The sequence below is a fragment of the Taeniopygia guttata genome, chromosome 3 (assembly GCF_048771995.1).
Source record: "Taeniopygia guttata chromosome 3, bTaeGut7.mat, whole genome shotgun sequence".
NCBI classification, from domain to species: Eukaryota; Metazoa; Chordata; class Aves; order Passeriformes; family Estrildidae; genus Taeniopygia; species Taeniopygia guttata.
In genome coordinates, this window is record NC_133027.1 from 26,425,961 (window position 1) to 26,447,217 (window position 21,257).

Here is a 21,257-nt window from a genome sequence, read left to right on the forward strand (position 1 = left end):
GTCATTTTGATATGCCCCAGTTGCACTGACACCAAGCATTAGGAGAGTTGATCCCTATCCTCCTGCTATCAGTATCTCTTCACTAACTACACCCTCACTTAGTGAAATTTCCCATTCTGGTCTCCTTATTTCCTTTCTTCAAAGGCTCCTCACTCTGCTGTTTTATTTCTGCATTTGCTTTTCACTTATTTAAACAACCCCTTCACTTTTTCATCATTCTTCACCTCCTGTTTAATGGCATTGTGTTTTTAATCATAAGCAAAAGCATGGCCTAAAATAGTTGCTTCAAGCAAAACACATTTCTAAGCTTATAAATATCTCATATAAATACAATCCCAGAGTAGACTTCTGGATATAAACATGCTGCTATCACTGTTCTCCTTTATGTCTCTCCAAGGTTTTTTTGTCTTCTTACCACATAAGCTCTTGTATTACCAAGGATGCTGTCACCCCACTGGTCTGCACAGATCTCTCACTCCCGAACTGCTCAACTGCTGTGTTTTGCCCAATGCCCTGATGAACTCTAACACTGGGACAACACACAGGGAATTGGATTTTCCTACCATCTGCTCATTAGGTTGTAACACTCCAGAAACATTTTTTTAATAATAAAATACATATTTGTACATATACAATTCATTGTATTAAATACCTATTAACATAGACCTGAAGCTATACCTAATGTTTGAAAATGTAACAAATGTCATGAAATCACAGATCCTAAACCTAAACCACTTACAACCGAAGTCCTGTACAGCAAATGTAAGCAAGAACATTCACAGCAGAAGCTGTTGCTATTTTCCAATACCCAAAGTGTTTTACTAACCATATACAAAGAAAAGCCATTTGTTTCTCTTTTAAATTGAGAAAGACTTGTTAGGATAGACTGGCATACAATTTTAATCCTCCCAGTCTGATGGAATCTCCTCATAATGTAACTATTTGTTCAAGATTTTTGTCTCTATTTATGCATTCTCAAAGTTCACCAAAACTCACAGTAACTTCCATTTGAAATTCCAAGATGAAAGTTTTCTGGTTTAATTTTTCCTTTCCAATATGGCTTAAACAAGCAAAATGCACCCTCTGTTGGCCAGCCAAGTAATGACTCTTTTCCAAGGTCATCAAATTTTTAACAGCATGGCTTACCAAATCCTGCAATGAAGGTTTGGCTTTATCATCAAGTGTCAACTAATGTACAAATCATACAAACATTTGAATCAATATTATATTGGAACGAAATCAAAGCTTTGTAGAATATTCAGTGCTACTATATAGCCACTAGGAGATTTATGTTTTCAAATACTGCTTACATATATAAATCATTCTGGTGAGCACTGGAAATTCATTTATTCTAGTCTAACCACAGAAAATATCTGTAGTTACTTTAGCAGCAAAGCTCAATTAACACTCACTATCACTGCAATGCATTTTTTTGAGCTGGACATGGATTTCTAGCTGGCATATTAAAAAAGCTAAACACAGAAGCCATGGAGTGCATTTTCGATAAGGATGCTACAGAAAAATCCCAGTATCATACAGGGATTATTTTGCCTGTTTTCTTTTTATTAGGATGTTTCTAGGTAAGGATGGAATTCAGTGAGGTAAAACTGGCCAGTGTATCAGAACAGAAAATGGTAAAAGGTAACATCTTAAACCTAAATATGCTAAACCCCGGCGAAAAAAACCTAAACTTTTCAGATGAGCAAAGTGAATGTGGGCTGTTATGTGAACACTGGAGTCTAAAATTAACACCACTGAAGATGAAAGATGTGTAATAAATGGACATCAAATAGAGACAATATGCAGTTTCTCAAAAAGAGAAAGGTAAATGGATTGCAGAAGATAACAAGATAGTGAAGAGAGGTGAAGAGGGATTTGGGCTGCAGGAACTGAGAGCTGAGATTTAAAATTCCCAGTGTCTGCCAAGCTGTAGCAAACTAAATCTTCTCTGGAGCATAAGATCCCCATTTAAAACAGAAAAAATGCATACAGGCAGAACAGACTGCTGTGAAACAAGATTCCTCTAAGGTCTGCACTTAACCAGACCCTTTCACTATGCTGTTTAATAAAATGGTGTTGTGGTAAAATACTTTGTAATAGTAAGAAAGCAATCTTCTTACCTTGAATGTATTCAGCTGCTGATTAATAGCCTCTGTTTCCATTCCAACAGGACCTTGTGACTCTTCATGTTCTTCAGCTCTCCCAAGCAGAGTGGAAAATTCTTTTAGCTTAGTGTAAAACTCCTCAACACGGCAAATAGTACCATCCACTTGATCTTCCCTGGCTTTTGCTCTGTCTAGTAGCTTATTGCACTGTTTATTTAGAGCTTCCAAGTCTCTCTTTATACCAACAAGATCAGGAGAAGCTTCAGCTTCTGTGGCCAGCATAATTTTACAATTTTTATTAGCATTTTCATTATTCATTATAAAATCCTCCAGTTTTTTCATGAAACATTTTATGTCCTCTTTCTGTGATTGCAGTACCTTGAGATCTCTCCCCACCGGAGCCATGCTATCAAGTTCATCATCAAACTCTGCAAACTGAGAGAACATCTCTCGGATGCTGTTTTGGAAATGGCCAATTCCCTGGAGTTTGGTCTCCAGGAATGAGCACCTATCCTCAACTTGCTGCTTCACTGCAGCGTATTCCTGCTCCAAAGATTCAGCTTGAAGTAAGAGGTCAGAAACACCTGCTGAATCAGAAGCTTCTACCACCAGGTCTTGGGCAAGCTTTTTTGCTAAATCAACATGAGGCTTTAAAGCTTGCAAGGCTTTCTGCTGGGCCTGCATCATTGTCAGATGTTTGTTACTGAATGACTGAGGTCCAAGCGAGTCATGAGCTTCCAGATGCTCTTTGGCACTTTTAAGCTGTCTTTCAGTTTCCCTGGATGAGTCCTGAAACTCTTTCACTCTTTGTGCCATATTTTCCAAGCATTCTCTCTTCTTCTGTAACTGTTCTGTAACCACTTTCACATTCTGATTCAGCACCTTAGTTTCTTCTTGAATAATTTCTTTATCTGTTTGACTTGCATTGAGCAAACTTTCAGCAGAATTATTTAATAGTTCCACCATCCCATGGTGTTTATCTAGGTCCTTCTGCCATGCCCGCACCTGAACAATAGAATCCTCTATTTCAACAGGGTTTATGCCAACTTTCAATTCATACAGGTTCCTTTGGCACTTCTCTATCCATGGCTGCAGATTTTCTACATGCTGCTTATATTTGAGGGCTTTCTCCAGACAATCTGCTAATTTATCTTCCCTTTCTTTCACCTGTTTATTCATTTCATCCCACTTACTCTTGAGTGTGGCAATTTGGGATTGTAACTCTGCTCTGTCATCTCCTTGAGTCTTCTGTAAGATACTTTCTCCTTCTGCAACAATTCCTTCATAGGAACTAATCTGATCGGTCATTGTCTTCTTAAAATCTTTCTGTTCTTCAATTAGTGATTGCAAGGCATCAAGTTTGGCTGACACAGGACGAGCCTGGTTCAGCTCTTCTTTCTTTTTGCTTAGCCAGGCCTCAAAGTCCTTAGACATCTGCTGGAACTGATGAGAAGTGGCGTACGCTGACTGAAGCTGCTGGACATGGTTATCTGCAAAGGAGAAGGCAGCACAGAGGTTCATTAGCAAAACCTGCTAGTATACAGTGAAAAAAATAATAACTAATATTGATTGTATTATGCATGATCATTAAGTTTAAGAAAGCCAGTCCTTTAGTATGTGGAGTTTGACTGGCAGACAGCCAAGTTTCTTGCAAAGGGCAGACTCATTCCTGTAATACAGAAGAGCAGTGAAGGCAAGAGAATCAAATGACGTCAGCTTATCCAGGTTGTGTCTACATGGATCCCATTTGAGCAGATTTTGGTGGTAAAAAGCACACATTTGTGATTCATGGTACTAGGAAGTGTAAGCACAGGGAATATTAAGTGGTATAACCCAGGAGTGTCTAACTCATGGCTTACAAGCAATACACCTTCCTAGGGAGATTCTTTGAGGTTCCTCATGAACAGAGGAAATTAAAAACCCAAAACTGAGGCTGCTAGGGAGCACAAAGTATTATATCACTTGCAATGTATTACTTGCTCAGGTCTGTTGTTCACAAAGCAAGGAAAGGCTGTAGACTACCAGCCCACTTCTGTCACAGGCAGTTTTATACAATTACCACTGTGTTTCACTAGGCCATTAACTGATGTTTGCCTAGAAATTATTATTTGGGTTTATACTCTGCCCCTATGAAGCTGGTTAGCCCAATGAACAGCATCGTCTTTTGGTATTCTAATTCAATGAAGATGCACCTGAAGGAAGACATGACAAAAGCAGCCTTGCTATTTTACTCCAAGTTATCTCCCAAACTATTCACTAGAGAACCCAAGCATTGTTCTTACCTTTTCAAGGCATGGGGATTCTTCTAAATTCTAATGTAAAACTGCTTGGGGGTTGGACTGAATAGAGAGCTGGCACCAGGCTCAGTTCACCTCTATCACAAACTTTTGCCTTACTTTATGTCTTATTTACTGTTTTTCTTTAAATAAATACCAACCTGATTTTTGCTCGATATCCTTAAATGATTTTAAGATGCCGTCTAACTGTCTTGTAAGTTCTGCTTTCAAATACTCTTCCCCAACCAGTGCTGACAGCTCTTCACAAAGAGCTTGTGCTGCACTTATATTCTTCATTTCCAGTTCTATTTGCTCCTTCATTTCTTTAGCAATTTCCAGCTGTTGTTTCACTGCATCAGGTTGTGTACTCACAGCCAGGCTGCTGCTGAGTTTACTATCCAAGGCACTTAGTTTATCAGAGAGACTCCTGAGTAAACTTTGATACTCTGTGCTTTTCACAATGGCTTGGTCAATTCGGTCACATCTCTTCTTCAGCTGGCTGGTTAGACTGTCCCACTTTTGTGCCACAGCTGCCAGTTGCTCTTTTACAATTTCATGTGAGGGTGGATGTTCACCAGGTCTCTCCAGAATCCCCTGCCCAGCCATAGTTAACTGCTCATATTGTGGCTTTCTGGTGTCAAACTCTTTCAGCAGAATCTAGGAAAAAAAGAGAATTATAAGAAGAATTTAATTCATGAGAAAAAAAGTGCTTCTGACAAAAAAATCATTCAAACAAAAGTAGAATTTGTTGTAGCTAAGTTCTATTATTGAGTGTATCCATGTTTAAAAGCCAGTAAAATAAATGTGCCTTCTACATAAACTATGTTGTTTCCAAGTATTTACATCAAAGAAACAGAAAAAAAAATAGGTGAATTTACACATCATCTAATAAAATTAAACTAGGAGATACAAGTAAATAATGAATTCTGTTAATGCTACAGTAATTAAGTAACCACACCCAGCAAAATAAGGGCTGTTTTCTTTCAAAAAGCATCTTCTTTCCTAGACATTTTTTGATATTTGCCTTAAGAAAAAACTTCAAAGTGTATTCTGACATAATATTGCAATGTTTTATTATAGAACAGAGACTATTGGCTAATTCACAAAATGACTGAATGTGTAGTGTAAGACCTTTTAAGTTTATATCACTGGTTCTCAGTTTGGGTTTTTTTGACAGTAAGTCACAGTGCTTGCAAAAGAAGGGACAAATGTAATGGTTTTACTTTACAGAACATTCCAAACTCTTTCTAAGTCAATTATGTTGAACTTTTAAGGACTGTGGAGTGATACGTCTTATGCCATCTGTCTAGACTTCTGAAGCACTTACAAATCAGTATTGAGTCATAGTATTTCACATAATATTAGAATATAGTTCATGCTTTAAACACTTCATTTTAAACAATACGGATATTCGATCTTTATTCAAAACTTTAAAGCTTTATTTTTAAAGCTTTATTATTAAAGCTTTATTAAATTTTTTTTCAAAAACAAATAATTTCCTATCAGTTTAGAATAACTGCCATCAATAGAAATGCTTGAAATTAAATTTTCTACCTTCTGCAACCTCATTTGATTTCATATTCAGTTTCTTTCATCTGCAATTTGCTGTGTTGCTATCAGTAAATTACTCCACTTTTTCTTTATATTTTTTCTTCTGTCTTTGACACTCTTGGCCTCATATCTATCCACAGTACTGCATTTCACTTGCCTTCATATTATTGTTAGCTACTGGCACAGTCAAGGAAATAAAATATCAAAAAGCTAGTTCCAACCACAGACTGTACAAGAGGAAAAACAGTAAAATGTCAAATTAATAAAATTCAAAGGAACATTTTTATTTCACTACAGAGAAATCACAGTGTGGTCTAAACATAAGGACATACCAGAGGATAAATGGTCAATATCTCCTCAACATTTTTCTTTACCTGTTCAGATCTCTTTTTTACTCTTATGATAATTTTTTCTTGTAATTACTGCGGCGAAGTATGATGTAAGCTGATACTGAAATATAAACAAATCTAATGGCTTATAGTAACCGTGCTCTGCTCTAGATGCAAAAACTACTTTGCTAATAACAAAAAGGCAGAAGACACTTAAATCAATGATGCGTGTTGGCACTACTCACCTGAACCTGTTGCTTTTGTGTATTCAGCATATTAGGATCAATTGATAATGGTCCCAGCACACTGACCATTAGCTCCTTTTCTACAAGCCAGTGCTTTAGCTGAGCTTCTGCTGTCTGGAACTGGATCAGGTAATTTGAAGACTCCTCCAGTTTTTGTTGTCTCTCAGATGTAACTTGATTGAGTTCTTTCCATTTGGAATCTAACAATGATAATGTTGACATATCGCATGCATGTTCTAGCAGATGGATTGTGAGACAGTAGACTATATATGAAACATAAACAGAGCTCTCTCATAAGGCTTTGTGCTGATTAACTCCAGATGCCTTATTGCAGTGACTCTGCAAATAACATCTTTTAAGTCAGATCCATGTGCACTTGGATGACAGACAGCCATGTGTGGAATTTTTAGAGCAATGAATATTCAACACGTAATAAAATATTACTAGAATATTACTAAATTAAATACCCCCAAATGTAGGCTTTGGTCTCAAATGATATTGAAGGCAAAGGGTTCTACTCAGTTATAACTCAGGTGCCTGATTTAGATAGACAAATATCCCTGTTTATTCAGTAATAAAGCCCCATAAGTTTTCAAGGGTTATCAGAAGCCTGAAATTAGGCTTCAACTCTGAACAGCCTAAGTTTTTCAAATGTCTGTATCATTCATCTAAAACATCTAAACCAGGTACCTAATGATGGGTAATGAAAATACTTCTGCATATAGTTATTTCATAAGCACTGTTTTTTACAGTTCCGTTTGCTGCTTCACAGTCCTCTGCTCATTCTGTATTAATCCCCTTTCAACACTATTCGGAGTCTGTTGGAGACCTTACCTGCCACTTAAACTTTTCAGTTTCACTTACAAGCAGGACAGACTGGAAAAATTCTCAGCTTCAAAATTACTTTTGGTGTAGCAATGGAAATGCCTATCACTATGAAACAAGATTGATATACCATGCTATTGACTTGTAATTATTAAAATATGACTAACATGAAAACAAATTTTAAAAGCTCATGACAATTAGGTACTGTAATAGCTCAAAATCTTTTCCCCAAACATGGTAATTTTTTTTTTCATTGGCTTCTTAAAAAAAATTTTAGCAGCATTTATACAGTGTTAGAAAACAGCAAAAACCACCAAACCCACAAAATGCCAAAAGCCACTAGTTCATGGGCAAAATACATGCAGACAAGCACTACCAACAGCTTAAACTATTTTCTACATGAAATTAGAATCAACTTAATCTGTTATATTTTGCAAAAAGAACAAAATATATATGTTGTTTATAACTGGCCAGTCAAGTTTTAGCTGCACAATGTTTGAAGAAGATAAAGTCTCTCAAACAGGGAGAGCCAAGCTATAGCCTGTGCGCTAATACAAATTCAAAACCCATGGATATCACTGGAATTACTTCAGATCTACCTGCTTGCAAATTGAGTTATTTCCACAGAATTTAAGAGGTAAGAGGAAACAAGGTATTAAAAATACTTGTTATTGCTAATAAATTAAAAAACTCATAATAAAACAATTTTCAAATCAGTCCGAGTTATAGCTTTACTGAAATACCTATTTTATCCAATGTTTGTCTCCACTTAGGTGCCTCAGGAGAGTTAGGGTTCTTCTCCAACAGCTCTGTAACTTTGTCCTTCAGTTCCTGCACTTTATTTGCACTTTGCTTTAATTCAGTTTCAAAAAGCTGAAAATTTAGGTAATAAAATAAATTAATTAATAAATAAGAGCCTAAAAAAGAATGATAAAGTTTGCGGTCCATAATACTGAGATGCAAAACATGAAAATAAAAATATAAATATCTAGCTTTTATATACTACTTTTAATATACTACTTTTCTGCTATGAATCTCAAAACATGTTATAATGATATATGATGCTGGTCAATTTTTTGAAAGAGCAAACCTGACAGATCTAAACTATATTAATAATCACTGCTTAATTTGAAAAAGTGCCAGTACTAGAAGAATTCAGATAAGATTCACTAGGATGCATCATATCCACATATACTTGGAATCTATTTGTGTACAGAAGGCAAACTGACAGATGCAAAGTACAGCTCACAGCAGAAATAACACATCTAGCTCTGACAGAGAGGGGTGTGGTGTGGCCTCATTTACCTCAGTAGAAGTTCTGCTACCACAGACAATTTCATGTAGATCTCCTAAACCCACAGTTTAAAGAGAATCAGAGTTTTAAGTATAAACCTAACAGAAGAGAAACTGAGATCTCTAATCTGAGATATTCCAGCAAATCCTAATTAATGCTGTTCTTGCAGACAGAAGTGAATGTTTCTTATTAATTTTCCAAAACCCACAAAAATAAACAGTGAACAAATTGTACTCGATTTAGAACTTCTAGTAAAAGGTCCAGTGCATCAGATGACTCTTGCCTGGGCACTCACTCAGTTTTCCAACTATTTGCGAATACTTTTCTATTACTACACTGTGGGTTAGATGATCATCATAGCTTTGCACATTCTCTGTTACCAAAAAGAGATGGTTTTCTTTCACACTTAATCTGAATTTTATGACTGAATGTTATCCAACTCTGGGGAAGTTGGTAGCTGGTCAGGTTAATTTTTAAGGGTGACCCGCCAAATATAAAAGAAACTCAGTTAAATCTAATTATGTTTTTGTTTATATACAATCACAAGCAAGAAAAGAATTTTCCCTATCCATTACATTTCCTTTTATAGATGAACCTTACATGTGTAAATATTGTCCTTCATTGCTAGAGAAGCATATGTCTCCAATGCTGAAACAGGACAGGAGCTTACTGCTGATTCAGTGGTTTTCTCATATCAGTTGTAAGGGTGAAGGAGGTTGTTGTGCAGCTATATAACTTAACAAGCATGACAGGGCTGCTGAAGAGAAACACTGCCTTGGCAGAGACATAAGCCACTGCAGCTGGAGAGACCGGGAGGTCTGTGGAGCATCAGTGAGCCAGCAGCTGCACAAACAGTTTTTGGATACATACAGCCCTTCAGATATCAAAAATAATCTATACCTTTAAACAACTAAGATTAAAAATGTTTATTGCATAATCAGTATAGCCTCACCTTTTCAAACTGCCCACCAAAATTACTATTTTCTGACATGCGAAACTCGTTCTCTCCGACACAGTGCTCCCTTACTCCACTGACACAGTTTGCCAGATTTGCTCTAAGCCTGACTAATATGCTTAGTAGGATCATTTAAATAATCTCTGTAACATTAAGCTAGACTGAGATATCAATTATTTCATAGCATCTGCCTAACAACTACAATAAAAAGTATTTGAAGGCACAAAGTACCTTATGTTGCTCAACTTGGGCTTTAACTGCTTCACTATCTGTTGGAGCAGCTTCCCAGTCTGATGCAGTTTTGTCCATTTTTTGCAACCAGTGCATCATTGAGGTCGATTCTTCCTGAATATTTTGCATTTTTGAAAGCATACTTTCTAGTTCTGAAATCTTTTCATTCAATAAAACTCCCAAATCTTCATAGCCGTGATTTACATTAGACATAGCTTGTTGAACAGTTGTCAGTTCTGTAAAGAGAGGAGCACAAAGACTGTGTTAGAAGTTACAAGCCCTTGAAACAATACTGAATATAGTGAAACAGTACTGAAGAGTACTCTGAGTTACAGTAGCTAATAGTCCCCTAAATAAGAAGTCACAAATATGTTATTTCCGATCCACTCTAAATGTGACAACACTGAATTAGTTCCTATTTACAAGAACTTCTTATTTCACAGCAATCATTACTTCAATACATACAAGTGCACAAACATGTTTCAATCGTTCCACCCATTGCTATTTTAGTATTTTAAGTAACAATTCCATGACCAAAAGTTGAATATACTGGGCTACAGTTCAGCTACTATAAAGTCCTTAAATAAAGATACTTTTGTTTCTATGAAAGGTCACAGTGATACAAATGTATATAAAATGGGTGTCTTTGTATACATATATTTGTGTATACACATGTTGTGAATACTGATGGGTGTTAAGGTTTCAATCCCCACTGAAAGGTATTTCTCAGAAGTCATGTCTTATATTAAAATAGCCATCCCCATATACATTTATAAAAGTATCTATTGATTCAGAAAACAAGGCTAGATTTGGTTGGTCTTCAAAGAAAATAATAAGATAGGTATTGTTATAATTACTTATAATATCATGCCCTAGTCAATGTAATTGTCTCATGTGATGGTGATGTGAATTTTCAGTCTAATAATGACTTCTACAAGCAGATTTATGTACAGCATTTAAAAAATATTTCCACATTTAACAGTCATTGGCAAGCAACAATTTTTTGTCACATGCTGAAATTTTTACTGACCTTTATTTTTCAAGAAATCCTGAGTTCCTGGAGCTCCTCCTTCACCATTTAAAATTGTGCCACCTGTGGATCAAAAGAGATGAAGCCTCTTGCTTATCTGAGCCTTTTTCTACCATAACACCAGCCAGCACTTCATTCCCTCTTCAGAAGAGCATGATCCATAGCTGTCATTACAAGCTCAGGAAGGAAGCTCCAGCCAGCCAGTACCAAAAGTGGTATCACATAGGCAGAGCTTGTGCACAGTGAGTGGGGCGTACATGCATGCACTTACAAGGGTGCACATATGATCAGCAGTCCTACTGCTCACAATTCTCTGCTAAACAACTGACCAGGGCCAAAGGTTTATGCCCGAGCTGTGAGGCCTATTCACATCCAGACTGCTAACAGCACTTCCTTCCTCTCCCCCAAAGGACCCTGTTCCCCACTGAGAACATGGTTTTACCCAGCTGTGACAGGTATAGCCTGGGAGAGGACGAGCTGGCAAATGCTGCGACTGAGGAGAGCACTGAACATCAAACAGCCAAGAGGCCACACCACAACCAAAGACACTGCTTACTTAGGGCACCGTTACCCACCAGGGAAATGGTTGAGATACCATTCCTGGAGGTATTTTAAAAACACGTATATGTGCTGCTTGGGGACATGGTTTAGTGCTGGACATTGTAACTCTGCACAGAAAGTTCTCGAGACCAGCTGGATTAATCCCTCTCTATCTTGTCACAAGCAAGACTGAAGCATGTGCTCCATGACGAGAATTGCAATGTGGCACTCTTATACCTGAAGTTCTCACTGTCACTTGAAAGCCACACTAATTAACCATATCACAGCCTCTGAAACCAGAGCTAATGGGCTTTGTAAAATGGAGTCAGACCAAAGAGTAGGGCCACGTGATCACACTGGAGAGAACTTAAGGGAGAATCGCCTCCCGCTCTCCTGCACATATGTATTCTCAGAAGAGCAATTAACTGAGAAAGATTAATGGTTGCCTTGGAAAAGGCTGTGCATCCACCCCCCAGTACCAGCTGGACAGTGAGGACCACATTAGTGGCAGCTGGAGGATGGCAAGAGAAAACAAACCAGATAAGGGAAGTCACAGGCCCCAGGCAGAGTCCTGTACATCTGTGCACTCTTTTAGCTGGACTCTGGTATTTACAACTGCAATAAAGTGATACACAGTACAGCTCTTGTCAAGGAGGGCAAATGTTCTGGTCAGGAGGATTGTAGCTGCTCTTATGTGATAGGTATTTAACTGGGGGTTTTTTCTATCTGGATGCATTTGAGTGGAAAAGAGGCAGAGGAATGAGCCTAAATAGATCATAGAATATTCAAAAATGTTTGAAAAAAATCTTTGAAAGGTTTTTATTTAAAGTTTAAAAAAACCCACCAAAACCAAACAAACAAAAAAAAAACAAACAAAAACCCAAAAAAACCACAGAGGCAGCTATTAAAGATAAAGAGATACAAGAAAGAAAGTGTTCTACTTTTGCCCAGTAGGTATCCTCTGTCAGTCCCCAACCTCCCAGTCACTTAGAGATGACCAATGAAGGCCAACACACTTGAATTTATTTCCAGACCTACTCAGTTCAAGAATTGATTGAAAATGTGCTTATTGCCATTAAAACGCCCAATGTCCTTGAACTATGTCTGGAATAATACTTGGCAGAATTACTGGTTTCTGTAAAACAAATTAATATTCAGAACTAAAGTTAAAAAAATCATGGAAATAGACTTGCTATCTTTAAATTATGATTACCAGTAGAATTTAGCTGAAGGTCTAGACAGAAAACACATTTTGGTCCAGAAAAATCATGCTGAGATACAAAATCATTTCCCTTCTGTGCTGTTGTTTCAACTAAAAAACAGACTAATAGCAATTATGATATCATGTTAGGATGAGTACATTTATCTAAGCTCATTTTTTATATAAAACATCTCCTCATTACCCTTCTAACAAAAACTCCACAACTCTGCAAACCTTTCTGTTCGCTTGGTGTCCCAGAATAGCTTTTTGGCCATTAAATAGGTATCTCTGTGCAGGTACATCAGAGTTTGCAAAGCAAGGTTTGTATTTCTCCTGCTTGCAGACTTGATGGATATGTGAAGCACCCAACACTGATCAGAATAAGCAGATTTCTCATTCTCAGAAGCTTTCTGGGATTAGGTGAAGGCCACTGTGAAACTGTCATTTTATTCACTATCTGGGAATTACATAACAACGCTAGGACATGTTAAACCTTTACATCAGCACACATTATTTTGGCAGAGTAAAACAATGAGAATGTGTGCTGAATTACTACAGCAGCTAGACAGTTTAAATAGAATCACAGCAAACAATAGTCAGAAGAGACATGGCTAAATGTTTTCTCACAAGCCACAATATTTAGAAAGCTAATCCAAGGGTAAAACAATATTAATTTTTGTCTTAAAGGTTTTAAAAATTCTTGGAATATTAGGCTTACCTGATTAAACAAAAGCATACCTGATTTGGCAACTGCTCTAAGTTTTGCAGGAGAAGTCACAGCAGTGATTAAGTTACACAGCAAAGTTCCTCTGCTATTCATTTTCTGCAGTTCAGGTGCCTTTAATGTCCATTCATCTTTTAAATTCTGGTCAAGAAAGATAGTAATTTGTTCATTACAAAACTGACTTCAAACTTAAAAGAATTAGTGTACAGAAAGGAACAACTTTGCTGCTTGGGAATCTGTTGCAGACATACAAAAGCAAATGGGAATGTAAATGCAGACTGCAAGCCTCCTAGTCCCAATTACCGTGACAGCTTACATCTTAAATCTATATTTCAATATTAGTAATAGATGTCTTATTTCCTTCAGCCAGATTTCACTTCTCCTACAAAGGCTTACCAATGTATCTTCCAAAGGTTTCTTTAACTCCTCTGTATTCAGAGAGGGCTGTGCTGCTGGAATTCGTTCTGTCGTCTCTTTTATCCATTTCTTTAATGATTCGACAAGGAGCTCAAAAGCATCCATTTGTTTCTGACAAGATGATACATCCTCTTCTCTAGACAATTAAAGACAAAGGAATGACAGTATTCTTTCTAATAATTAAACCAACAAATATTATTAATCTGATATTACTATTCCTAAATTCAAAGTGCCAAAAAGCTAATTTTATGGACATAAGCAGAATGTGCAAAACCTAGTCATACTGCAAAGGTAACTTCTATGAATCTCTTGCAATTTCTCCAGTTTCCCTTTGCAGCCTGATGCCAAATATTACTCTAAAGCAATATACACAAGCAGCAATTTATGTTCTATCACAGTAGGGGAGAAGTAGGGTTTTCTTAAAATTGCCAAGAATCCTGTGACTGTCACAAAATTTGAAAAATTATATATCTTTATGGCTTTTTTTAGAGCTCTTGGGCCAGACTAACTACAGACACATTTTTAGAGCTCTTGGGCCAGACTAACTACAGACACATTTTCAAATAGAATCTTTTCTTTCCAAGAAAAAAAAAAAAATGCCTTATTTACTCTGGTCAACTGCAATATCTTCAGATTGCATAAAAAAGGGCAGCAGTAATCACAACATTTACACTCTGTTATTAGCCAAAATGGAAACACTTTGATTATCCAACTTACTTTTCTTTTATTGTGTTCTCTACCTCTTTGAATTTCTTTGACAAAGCATTTACTTTTTCTGATACCAGTGCTTTATCTCCAGGAAGAGCATGGAATGAAAGTTCTTCAAGGAGCTGCTTCAAAACTTCCAGATCCTTCTTGTGTTGTGCCAATTCTACACTAGCTTCCTGCAAAATGGGATTACATTCTTCATATTAGACTTTACCATCACTTGTTCAAAATTAAACTCGAATTTTAGCTAACCAACCAATGCTGGAAAAAAAAGCACACCTTGTTTCTTATTCAGTGACTTAGATGAGTTGGACTAAGAACCCACAACACATACAAATTGAGTGCTAGAGTACCTGCATGTATTGAGACACTTCACTAACATCCTTTCTTGGTGCCTCCGTCTCACTTAGAGCCTGGTTTTTCTCATCTAAAAATGATTGAAGTTTTGTTGAAAGACCTTCAAATAACTCCACTTTAGTCTTTAATTCCTCCATTTTCATAAGCTTCTCTCTATGCTTGTTACTTGCTTCAGAAAACCGCCCTGCAAGCTCACTCATTTTTGCTTGCAGTGTGGATGCAGTGGATGGATCTGCTGTTTCCATGAACTTCTTCACTTTTCCATTCATAGTGTTTATACTGCTTTGGCGACCTGAAATGTCTTGTTCTAGCATCTGAAACATACAAGAACTACTTTGTATTACTTGCAACTAAATTTTAACAAGTGAAATTCATCTACCATATAAAGCAACAAATCATTACAGCTAAACCATCAGTGTAACCTATTTCAGCTACAAAATCCTTATGAGCAGTTTCACTTCATATAACAGTCCTCTTTAGTAAGTATTTTTAATCCATAAGAAGTGCCAACCTAAGATTTTAATTCTTTCTTTAAATCTGAACTATCAAACAACTGTTTCTTTTTCCAAAGACTGCTACTTACAATGCTTTTACTAATAATGTCCTGAATAGCAGCAGAATTCAAAGGCACTTGATCTTGTTCTTTAAGGCTCTTTTCAACTCCTTCCATCCAATCAAGCATTTCATCCAAACCATCCTGCACACTTAGGGATCGTGTCAGAGTTACTTGAAGCTTCTCATTCCTTTCATTCACAGATTTGGATAAATTGTCATATCTTTCCACAATATCATCTGTTAAAGAGAAGATATATTTCAATTCCTTCTTCTAGCCAAACTAAGCTTTTAGCTTACTTCACCAGCACTTACCACTTGAATCAAAAATTGCTACGTTAGAATGAAGAAAAAAAAAAAAGTCATCTTTAGTCAGTAAAAACATGGAAGCAAAGACCAATAACTTCAAACAGAGCCAAGAAACACATCAGACAAAGGAATTGAGGGAGCATACAGCTGTAGTTCCCAGTGTTAAAAACTGGCTTCCATGTAGCTCTAGCTTAAGACAGCTATTGACTGTTCCCAAGAAATAAAATAGCAGAGTATTAAGACAGGTCTTCTACAATTATGTCTCTTATGTTAGACATAAGAGACTGTGAGATCTGAGAGGTTCTTCCAGATGGTCCTTCATTACACATCCAACACTTCCAAAATAACTCTCTGAAACTTACAAGCTCCATGTACCTCCCAAAGAGTTTTATCACCAACTCCAAAGGGTCAAGCCACCGCTGTTTTAGTTTGTTGTTCTGCAAATTACTTATGTGATTCTATGAAGAGATAGCTGGGTGGTACACAGAGAGCATCTTCAAACTTCAGACAGTGGTGAATGTCATGCTGTGCTACTTCTCATAATTGATAAGAAAGAGTATTAGGTGTAAGTGGTAAGGTTTTGGTGGTGGTAAGGGTTTGTTAGTGACAAGTTTTTTTAGCACATGTGAGAGGAGGGCTGCCCCATGGAAGACACAGATGGTTCCAGCCACTCCAGCTGACCCATCACAGGGCACAGCTGAACTCCTCAGCCAAACTGGTGGTTGGAAAAATGCATTTAAGAACAGGGAAAACACTACATGGGACTAAGAAATGAGGGAAAAGAAAGCATGAAAACAGCCCTGCAGACATGAAGGTCAGAGAAGAAAGAGGGATGCTCCAGGTGCTCAAGCAGAGATTCCCCCGAAGCCTGTGGAGGACAGAGGAGCAGATAATCACTCTGCAGCACATAGAGGACCCATGCTAGAGGAAGTGGATGTTTCCTGAAGGAAATGCAGCTTACATCCACAATGCAACCATACTAGCCCAAAAGATTTCAGCCTGCGGAAAGGTCCCTCACTGGAGCAGGGGAAATGTGCGAGGAGGAAGCAGCAGCAGAGAAATTACAGACTGACCACAAGCATCCATTTCCACACTGCACTGTTTGGCAGGGAGGAAGGAGGACTAGTTGGGAAGGAAGGAGTGATGGTAAGCCTGGAAGAAAGAGTGGAGTGGAGGATAGTGTTGCTGTAATTTGTCTTTGTTTCACATTTCCCAAACCTGTTTATTTGGTAATAAATGAAAGTTAATTTTTGCCAAGTCAAGTCCATTTTACATATTACAGTAAAAAATGAGTGATCTCCCCATCTTTATATCAACCTGTGGGTTTTTCTATCTTAATTTTTACCTTGTCCACTTGAGCAAGGGAAGTGAGAGAGAAGGTGGGTCGGCATCTGGCAGCCTGCCAAAGTCAACCCCTTCATAGACAATTTCTTAAAGTTAGAAGGAAGTAATTCCTAAGCAAAGCAAACTTCAAATAACTGCTTGTAAACAGGCTCCTTGGAATAATTTTTCTCTGGAGACTTTATAACCCTCAGCAAATCACTACCTCTGCTCAGCAATCCCTATTTCTGTAAAAAGGAAAAAATGAAATGACAGTGAAAAGCATATGGATCCATGTAGGAGAAACCAGCAATAAAATTACTGTGTTGTAATGACTTATAACTCAACTAAAACATGGACTAGAACAGTGACGTGAGAACATGGAAGTTCTGTAATTTTTGTCTTCCAGAGCCTGCATGCAGACACAAGTGATAAAAAAGAGGCATTAAGAAAAGAAAACGTTTTACCCAGTGTTTTCCGAATCTCATCTTTGTCTGGTGTCAACTCTCCCCTCGTGTCCAATAACACTTCAGCAGCTTTTTTCAGTTTTTCTACAGCAATTTGGTGGTTAGACACTTGTCCCTGAAGAACCTGTAAAATTCCACTATTATCAATTATGCTTTTCAGTACAGTTGATATTAACATAAGCAAGACTTGAGATATGTCACAGAACCTAAACTTAGTACTGGGAATAAACTAACTCAGTTTGTGACCCCTCTTTATGAAAAATCCTGACCAGTGGTTATGGCTGCTGTTAACCTTCTGGCCCTTGTTTTAGTTCATGCACCATCTTTTTTATCTTATGTTTTAGAATACTTGTCTGACCCAACTTATTTCTTGCATGTAACTTCAAATGTGTCTTTTGATTAATTGTTTCTAAAGAGTCTCTGTACAGACTATTATAAACACATTTTTCAACTCAGCATCTAAGAACAATTCAGAGGGAAAAGCATACAATCAACAACAGCAGTTACACATTGACCAGCAGTGGTACTGACAAAGGATCAGGCTGATATTGTAGCACAAACGGGAATAGCTTGAAACAAGATGATTGCCTTCACAGTCAGGAACCCCTGAAGCTGTGCGGCTGAATTTTGCCTAGGAGTGTCCATCTAACCAAGGAACACATATTCAGAGGCTAGCCCAGCCACGATTTTCTCCAGAGCCAACAAAAACAGTAAGGCTGAATCTATTTCTAGTGGTTTTATCTCTCTAGTGTGTAAAAGTACTCAAGGGTAAATAATCTTTAAATTACTTCAGGCCCTTGTGCTAGTGTTTACTTTGATTCACTTGAAACTTATGTAAGTCCAAAATGAAGGGACATCTCATTCATTTTTTTATATTCATTGACACTCAATGAATATATGAATCAGAAAGTAATCCTATGTGCTCTGCCAGCACAAAGAAGTCTTGTCAGTGCATTCAGCACTGATACCCTGAGCATGAGTGTGCCAGTGCACAGTACATCACCTTGCTGACACATATGACACAATGAGTCTCCAAGAGATCTGAAGAGGCTTAGGCTAGCACTTGTGCAGAAAGAAAAAAAAAAAAAGAAAAAAAGAAAGAAAGAAAAAGATGTACCAGAAAACCTTGTATACTAACAGAAGGCAAGCAAGCTGATGCCAGAGGCAGTGAAGAATATTCTGAAGAACAGTTAATCCCCATAAAAAGATTAGACCTCACCATGCTGCCAAGGTCTGTGTCTAGCTGGATTATCAGCTGCATGTGTTGGCTACAAGGGACAGCTTTAACTTGCAACACCTGACTTCCTCAAAATACTCTGTTTTGCTTTCATTAATTGGCTTGCTTTCTTCAGCCTCCTGTTTTTTCTCTTCCTTTGAATCTTATGACATTTTGTACCCTCTCCCTTCTTCCCAACTCACAGCCATTGAGGACTCTTTTGTGGGGGAAGTAATCCATGTAGACATTTCATAAAAAAAACCCTAGTATTCACTTCTTTTGTATTACATCCATGCAAATTTGCATTATAGAGAATATAATTCATTTTGGCATAAGGAACAAAAAGTTTAAATGAAGCTTCAAAGTGTAATTGGTTTTATTCCTACTCTTTCAGTGCTTCAAAGTACAAATGTACCTAAACATTCATTGTTAGGAGTTCACAATTTACACTTTTAATTTTGTTGTCTTAAACACAGCTGTGATTTGTCTCCTTTTGCTGTCATGCATCAAAGTGCTGGGCATTTCCAGTGGCCAATTTGAAAGGCACCACAGATAGAGGTAACTACTGCACAGGCTGATGTGAGGGAAATGGTTAATGTACTTTCCAAAAGCCCTTGACTATGATTTTTCAATAGTAAATGTGTCTGACCTGCACTGATACTTCACCAAGCACAGACAAAACAGTGAGGAAGTGCATGACCATTAGTCTTGCTCACTAAAAAACAAATAATCTTGCATTTTATTATAGTATAAGTGTTTGAATGTGTTTATGAAAATATAACAGTCAGTTCAAAGATGAAGACTGTATGAAACTTTATATTACTCACCATATGCTTGGCTTCCTAAAGCCTTCTCCAAACCTATACTTTATAGAGGTATCCAGAGTCTTACTTTCACAAGCTCTATCACTAACTTGTCTTGCCTGTACTAGGATTTACATAAAGCCATGAGTTACATCCTCAGTGGCAAAACATAAAAACCACTGTTTTTCTGTGCAAGACAAATTATGTTAAATTCACTCTCTGCAGGCTATACAGCACTGGATGAAAGTGAAACAGGCAGACTACTCACATGACACTGTCCACCTGGTATGACCCTTTCATAATGAAGTAACACACAAATGTGAACAGAAAAAAAAAAAAAAATCAAGAGTCACAGACCACAATCAAACCGACTGCTCTATCTGGAACCCTATCCAAGCCTTATACTGACAGCAAACCACAATCATGAAATCCTTTCTTAATTCAAAAACTTGCTAGATTTCACCCTATCATTTGCTAAGAAACAGAAAACACATCTTGCTTTCACAACTGTTAATGGCATTTTGGTACCCCATTTTTTCATCCTTTGCTTTTCAGATATTGTTCTGGACAGGCAAATTTCAGAACCATAGAAGCTGTATGTCCCCATGCAAGGCAAGAATTTGGCCTGCAGCCACTTGGATTATATTAGATCATCCTGCTTGCCAGACAGAAAGTAGTTCCTTTTAGGACAAAAGTGCTGCTGCATTTTAAAGCTTTTCACCTTGGTTTCTTCAAGTTGTCTTTGGAGATTTTTGGGATCCACTGCAATTGGCTCTGACAATTGTTTGTTCACAGCTATTTCAGAGGCCTGGAGGCCTGACAAAAGTCCAGATGAGGCATCTTCATAATGCTGGTATTTATCCACCAGGTCTTTAAGGTTATTTCCAAGGATGCTACACTAAAAGATTAAAAAAGAAACAAACAAATATGTAGGCATTAACTGTGTGCTGCATTTCATACTAATCTCAAAGTTATACATGCATTCCTGTTATTCTGCATCATTTTTTCCTGCCATCATTTCACTGTCTAAATGATTTCTGAACTAAGACGTGACAGCTGGACAGGCTATGCAGTTCTTACTAGTTTGTGCTCCTAAAGGGTGATTTAGGATTAAATCATTGATGCAGGTGGGAAACTGGAATCTTACTTGCTGTACTAAAATAGGAAAAACTTCAGGAATAATGTTTGATTCAGTGATATAAAGATTCTTTATCAGAACTCTGGTACCAAAAATGTAGAAAGCAAGTAGAAAGTAGAAATGTAGGGAGCCACCAGAAGCTAGGCATTTTTTTAAAAATCATGAGAGGTATGTATGTTCATTAAAATACAGACAGTGGAATACTGTTTTCATAACTTCCTTACCTGCATAGTGAATCCAAAGTAATATGGCTTGTATTTTACATATGCTTTGTTTTATTCACTTAAAAATGCTATCTGAACAAGCCCCTATTAGTTCTATATGTTAGCATGCCCCAAAATGTTTATAGCAAATTGTCGCATAAAAAAGTCAGTGAAACTTTTTCAGACTTTCTGGAGATGGTTTCACAAGCAAACTCTGATTGTATCAAGTCATAATATTTATAAACAGTTACATTAAATATTTATAGTCTGAACCTTCCAGATACTGTATTTTAATATTCAAAAATGGTACTTGGTCTCCATCTGGTGGGCAGACATAGAACATGCTTCTTTATATGACCAGTTAACCAAGAACTTCACCATACAAGCCTATAAAATCATGTCTCACACATGTGAAAATACATATATATATAAGTAAAAGTAATCTAAGTATTAAAGCAATA

At 37.2% G+C, this 21,257-nt stretch overlaps 1 protein-coding gene across 34 annotated transcripts in view; it reads right to left on the reverse strand.

The window, feature by feature from the left end:
• DST (dystonin) overlaps window positions 1-21,257 on the reverse strand; it is a 286,720-nt gene that overhangs the window by 72,897 nt on the left and 192,566 nt on the right. For all 34 annotated transcript variants that reach the window (XM_072926480.1, XM_072926476.1, XM_072926483.1 and 31 more), the window contains 13 exons: window positions 20,177-20,353; window positions 17,437-17,560; window positions 15,372-15,580; window positions 14,785-15,102; window positions 14,441-14,607; window positions 13,703-13,859; window positions 13,321-13,447; window positions 10,842-10,904; window positions 9,812-10,047; window positions 8,075-8,204; window positions 6,507-6,706; window positions 4,543-5,038; window positions 2,121-3,595 (listed from right to left, as the gene is read on the reverse strand). In XM_072926480.1, coding sequence (XP_072782581.1) covers window positions 2,121-3,595; window positions 4,543-5,038; window positions 6,507-6,706; window positions 8,075-8,204; window positions 9,812-10,047; window positions 10,842-10,904; window positions 13,321-13,447; window positions 13,703-13,859; window positions 14,441-14,607; window positions 14,785-15,102; window positions 15,372-15,580; window positions 17,437-17,560; window positions 20,177-20,353 — 3,879 coding nt within the window. The remainder of the gene's footprint in view (window positions 1-2,120; window positions 3,596-4,542; window positions 5,039-6,506; window positions 6,707-8,074; window positions 8,205-9,811; window positions 10,048-10,841; window positions 10,905-13,320; window positions 13,448-13,702; window positions 13,860-14,440; window positions 14,608-14,784; window positions 15,103-15,371; window positions 15,581-17,436; window positions 17,561-20,176; window positions 20,354-21,257) is intronic.